Here is a 4,887-nt window from a genome sequence, read left to right as displayed (position 1 = left end):
TCTTGGCTTTTAATACGGCTGGGAATACAATGTTGCTTGGAAAACTTACGGTTTTTGAATATTTATACTTGGCGCCAACTGAAATTTTTTGACGGTTTCATTCAGTGTGTACACACAAAAGTTTGGGTGGCCATTCAACTGTTTTTGGGTGGTCTGGCAACTTGGCAGCAAAAGAATTTCAGACATGTGGCAGCACAGGCCGCAAAATAATTTGAAACTTGTGGCAGCACCAAACATTTTCTCGCTTTTTAAATCAGTAAGCGTTCATTTCGAGATTAATTAACATGATTATGATTTTTAATTTATTGGCGTACTAGCTCAGCTTACTTTTCTCAAAACTAGAGGTAGTAAGGAAAAATAGAATAAAAAACGAACCAATTAATCAAAGCTTCCTTCAATAATTAAATTTAACAGTTTGAGAATACCCAAAATGTGTTATTTTATTCAGACGTGCGTGGTAGCCCCTTTTTGAAACCGCCAGACATTTTGCAACACTAGAAGATCACCAGTGTTTTTTGCAGCCCTAAAACCTAGAGCCGGGCTTGATTGTTATCGCATACATTTTATGTAAACAAAAGAAACTGGGATCTGCTCCATGGTGAGTAACGTTAAGATATACTTTAACAAACTTCTAAGTCGCCGGTCCTTGCAGATCGGCTTAACCCCCCTGATCGCTCTAGTCCTCGCGTGCTTGGGAAATGTCGCCGCCGAGAAGTTACCCAACATCCTGTTGATCCTGTCCGACGACCAGGATGTGGAGCTACGCGGGATGTTTCCCATGGAGCAGACGATCCAGCTGCTGGGCTTCGGGGGTGCCCTGTTCCACAACGCCTTCACGCCCACGCCCATTTGCTGCCCTGCGCGGACGAGTCTGCTTACTGGAATGTATGCGCACAATCACGGCACCCGCAACAATTCCGTGAGTGGTGGCTGCTACGGTCCGCACTGGCGGAGGGTCCTGGAGCCCCGAGCTCTGCCGTACATCCTGCAGCAGCACGGCTACAACACCTTCTTCGGAGGAAAGTACCTGAATCAGTACTGGGGCGCCGGCGATGTACCAGTGGGATGGAACCACTTCTATGGCCTTCACGGAAACTCCCGGTACTACAATTACACGCTGCGTGAGAATTGCGGGAACGTGCACTACGAGTCCTCCTACCTGACCGATCTGCTAAGAGATCGTGCTGCTGATTTCCTGAGAAACGCCACCATACCTACTGAAAATGTACAACCCTTCTTCGCCATGGTGGCTCCACCGGCAGCCCACGAGCCCTTTACTCCAGCCCCGCGACACGAGGGCGTGTTCTCCCATGTAAAAGCCCTGCGCACACCCAGTTTTAACCAAGTTAAGACAGGTAAGTGCGCTGTCAGTACCAAAACTATATAGAAAAAAACCAAGAACCCTTGCAGATAAGCACTGGTTGGTTAGAGCATCGCGAAGCCTGCCCAACGAAACGATCGACACCATTGACAAGTACTTTCAGAAGCGCTGGGAGTCACTGCTGGCTGTGGACGAGCTAGTGGCCACCTTGGTGGGCGTGCTAAACGAGACGCAATCCCTGGACAACACCTACATCATTTACACGTCGGACAATGGCTACCATGTGGGACAGTTCGCACAGCCGTTCGACAAGCGGCAGCCCTACGAAACGGATATTGGCATACCGCTTCTAATCCGGGGACCGGGAATCGCACCTGAGAGCCATATTGACACGGCCGTCAGCTTGGTGGACCTGGCGCCTACGATATTGGCCTGGGCAAAGGTCAACACACCCGCCTACATGGATGGGCAATCGTTCCACGAGATTCTGATTAACAAAGAGCGGAAAATCCCATTTTTTGAACGCTCCCTGCTAGTCGAATACTGGGGCGAGGGAACTGTTGCCACCTACAATCCCGAGTGCCCTTGGTCGGAGCAAGATCGGTTGGCGCAGTGCACGCCAGTGGCGGATTGCCATTGCCAGGACTCGTGGAACAACACCTACGCTTGCCTGAGAAATATTCGTCACCGGGAGGATCGCATTTACTGCGAGTTCCGGGATAATGAGGTAAAGTGGCTGCTTAATAAACCACTTGCAATGTATAATTCTTATGCTGCATTTTAGAACTATTTGGAGGCTTATGACCTGCAATTGGATCCTTTTCAAATGACGAACATAGCCTACGATCTGCTGCCAATAGAACGAGCTCTGTATTCGTTGCGGCTAAGGAATCTCACCCAGTGCTCCGGACACTCGTGTTTTCTATAGATATTAATTATGTTCACTCTGTGTGAATACTACTCCTTTTTAGCCAAACTAGCAGTCACAAGTGCAACCCAAACCAAATTCGTGTTCGCATAGCGATATAGTTTTTGGAAAGTTTTTGTATTCATATCAAATGATTTAAGTACCTATTTACATAGTCTCAGAATATTTATATTATATAGTCTAAAGTGTTGCTTATTTGGAACCATTTTAGGAGTACTGCAAGAATCAATACGTTAGTAGAGAACCAAGTTGTGGTAATCAAGATTACTTACACGTTGGGCAGGACGTCCCCGTCCGGACACAATGGCGTTTCCGTTCCTATCGACTGTAACTGTGCGACCGTCGGGTCGCTTCCAAACGGAAACATTGTTGTCCCAGATACCAGCCTGGTTGTCACGGGCCACAAAGTTTTCACCCTGGACGCGGGCATCGTTGATTCCACGGCGAAAGCGTTGAACGGAGAAGCCGCCATTGCCGAAATCTACAGTGCGATCCGGGCGTTCTACGTGGAACTGCGGGCTGCGGCGGGCGCGTTGAATGTAGACTCCACCGTTACCAACAGTTACGGTGCGATCTGGTCGTGCCACGTAAAGCTGGGGACTACGGCGGCTGCGCTGAATGCTGAAACCTCCGTCTCCAAAGTCAACAGTGCGATCCGGGCGCTCTACATGAAACTGAGGACTGCGACGAGGACGTGGTGGGACTGCTGCATAGGGACCATTCTGACTGGCGGAACCCAAGTTCTGGGCTGAGAAATTGGGACCACTGACTGTGTGGGAAGCTAATATTGTACATTAGAATGTGCCTTAGGAACCTGTGTAAGTTCTGGACTATACCTGGACCACCAGCGTTCTTGCGGTTTACGAATGTGTTTCCCAGCTCATCGGTGTACACATGCTCGCCCCGTCGAGGAGCGTTTTCAAACTGGCCACCCACTCCAGGCACGCTGTAGGTGCCTTCGTTTTGACCCCTTATATAGACCTGATTACCCGGGGTGCCAAAGACATGGGGACCATCTCGACCGTCATAGGTATTTTGGGGTTCCGCAGCTGAAAGCATTATATTGTTTCGTGTTACCTTTATTTAAAATAATATATGTCAAGTGTCTCACCAACGCAGAGCACTCCACAAACAGCAAGTGCAATTAATCCGAACGAATTCATTTTGACCAGTTCCAAAGCGCAGCTTCAACTGACTGCAGTCCAGCAGATGGCAGTATTTATAGCTAGCGAGTACATAGCTATCAAATTAGCATCTGGTGAGCTTGTTTACAGCGATCGCACAGAATTTCCCAAACGTCACAATCCGATCTGGCATGGGAGTGCGATCGGGAATTTCTGAATCAGTTGTTGCACTGACCCACAGCAATAGGCGACCATTAAGCGTCTACATAATCTATCAATCTACCTTTCCCATGGAATATATGATCGTTTATTTGGAAGAGCTTTAATAACTCGTTTAGCTCTCGTGTATTATGCATTGCTGTTATTATACGTGAAATGGGAACCAGAATATGACAAGAATAACAACTAAATGCGTTCTTCGACATGTGTTTAGTTTCATCAATTTGAAACTGTCGGACTTCCTTAGCGACAAAGTAGATGCACCTTAAGTACACATATCCTATTCCTGGCAGTCTCGTGTTACTATTTCTGTGGCTTTCAAATGCCGTACTTATTGAATAAGTGAAACTCACATGTAGATTTAGGTGTTTGAAGACTTCCTTCCAAATAATATGGTTAACATAGAGATAAAGATAGCATTGCCGCTATCGCGATTAAGATTGCAGGACATTTTCGCACTTTTTAGATCATTTATTTGTGTTAGTGCACTCAGAAAAATCGCATTGCTTGCTTTAAAAATGAATATAAAAATTGAATCCAGAATAAATCATTCCTAAAACCTAAATTATCCGAAAGTGTGCTTGATTTAATAACAATATTTAATAAACAGGACAAAACAAATACTATTTCTCATAAACCTAGGAATTGAAAATTTTTTTCCTTAAATTCATTCAAAAATTGATCACTGGAAGTACTTAATTTTAAGAAAAAACAGCTTTTCATAGGCTTAAAAAAAAAATTATTCTTGTCAGTAACTTAATTAAACAAAAACTTAAAAATATATTTCCATTTCGTTCACAAACATTCTAGAGTAAAGAATAACTAACAGCTAGTCAATAACACAACAAATGTATCACTATTAACTCTTTAGAATTAAATTCTCAAAACAAGTACTTTTTGTACCTAAATTAAGAATAAAATTGAAAACACGTCTGCATGACATGACCACGTCTGTAGAACAACCGCCTGTAGTGCCGTGACGTTGCGGGATCGAAAATGTTTCGTAAGTATAAAAACGGCTTAATTTAAGCATGTTTTATTCTTAGTTTAAGAACATTTCATACTTGATTTCGCCTAAAATTGTTCTCAAATTAAGAATGCTGTTTTAAGGATAAAACGTTCTTGAAATGAAAAAATAAGCCCACTACGTATCTGTGGTTTTTTTCTGAATGTACTTCTATAATTATAGTTAATTTATGTAATGCTTAAAAGTTTTTAGTGTTTAATGTGTGTATATATTATGTATTCAAAACATTGGGATATATGTATATATAAAAACTAAATGCTTAGTGCAA

At 43.9% G+C, this 4,887-nt stretch overlaps 2 protein-coding genes across 2 annotated transcripts; one reads left to right on the top strand and one right to left on the bottom strand.

Annotated features, from left to right (window-relative positions):
• The first annotated feature begins 483 nt into the window (after positions 1–483).
• Positions 484–2,439, top strand: LOC119551297 (N-acetylglucosamine-6-sulfatase-like). The gene is made up of 4 exons (XM_037860576.1): positions 484–598; positions 653–1,355; positions 1,411–2,048; positions 2,106–2,439. The coding sequence occupies exons 1-4, from the start codon at positions 596–598 to the stop codon at positions 2,247–2,249; spliced, it is 1,488 nt and encodes a 495-aa protein (XP_037716504.1). The 5' UTR covers positions 484–595; the 3' UTR covers positions 2,250–2,439.
• LOC119551298 (immune-induced peptides) lies at positions 2,348–3,488 on the bottom strand. The gene is made up of 4 exons (XM_037860577.1): positions 3,361–3,488; positions 3,086–3,298; positions 2,522–3,030; positions 2,348–2,465 (listed from the first exon to the last, which is right to left on the bottom strand). The coding sequence occupies exons 1-4, from the start codon at positions 3,410–3,412 to the stop codon at positions 2,457–2,459; spliced, it is 783 nt and encodes a 260-aa protein (XP_037716505.1). The 5' UTR covers positions 3,413–3,488; the 3' UTR covers positions 2,348–2,456.
• Between the last annotated feature and the right edge of the window lie 1,399 nt (positions 3,489–4,887).

Source organism: Drosophila subpulchrella, chromosome 2R (genome assembly GCF_014743375.2).
Source record: "Drosophila subpulchrella strain 33 F10 #4 breed RU33 chromosome 2R, RU_Dsub_v1.1 Primary Assembly, whole genome shotgun sequence".
In the NCBI taxonomy this organism is placed as follows: domain Eukaryota; kingdom Metazoa; phylum Arthropoda; class Insecta; order Diptera; family Drosophilidae; genus Drosophila; species Drosophila subpulchrella.
The sequence above is the reverse complement of the archived record's forward strand: the minus strand, read 5'-3'. Positions and strand labels throughout refer to the sequence as shown.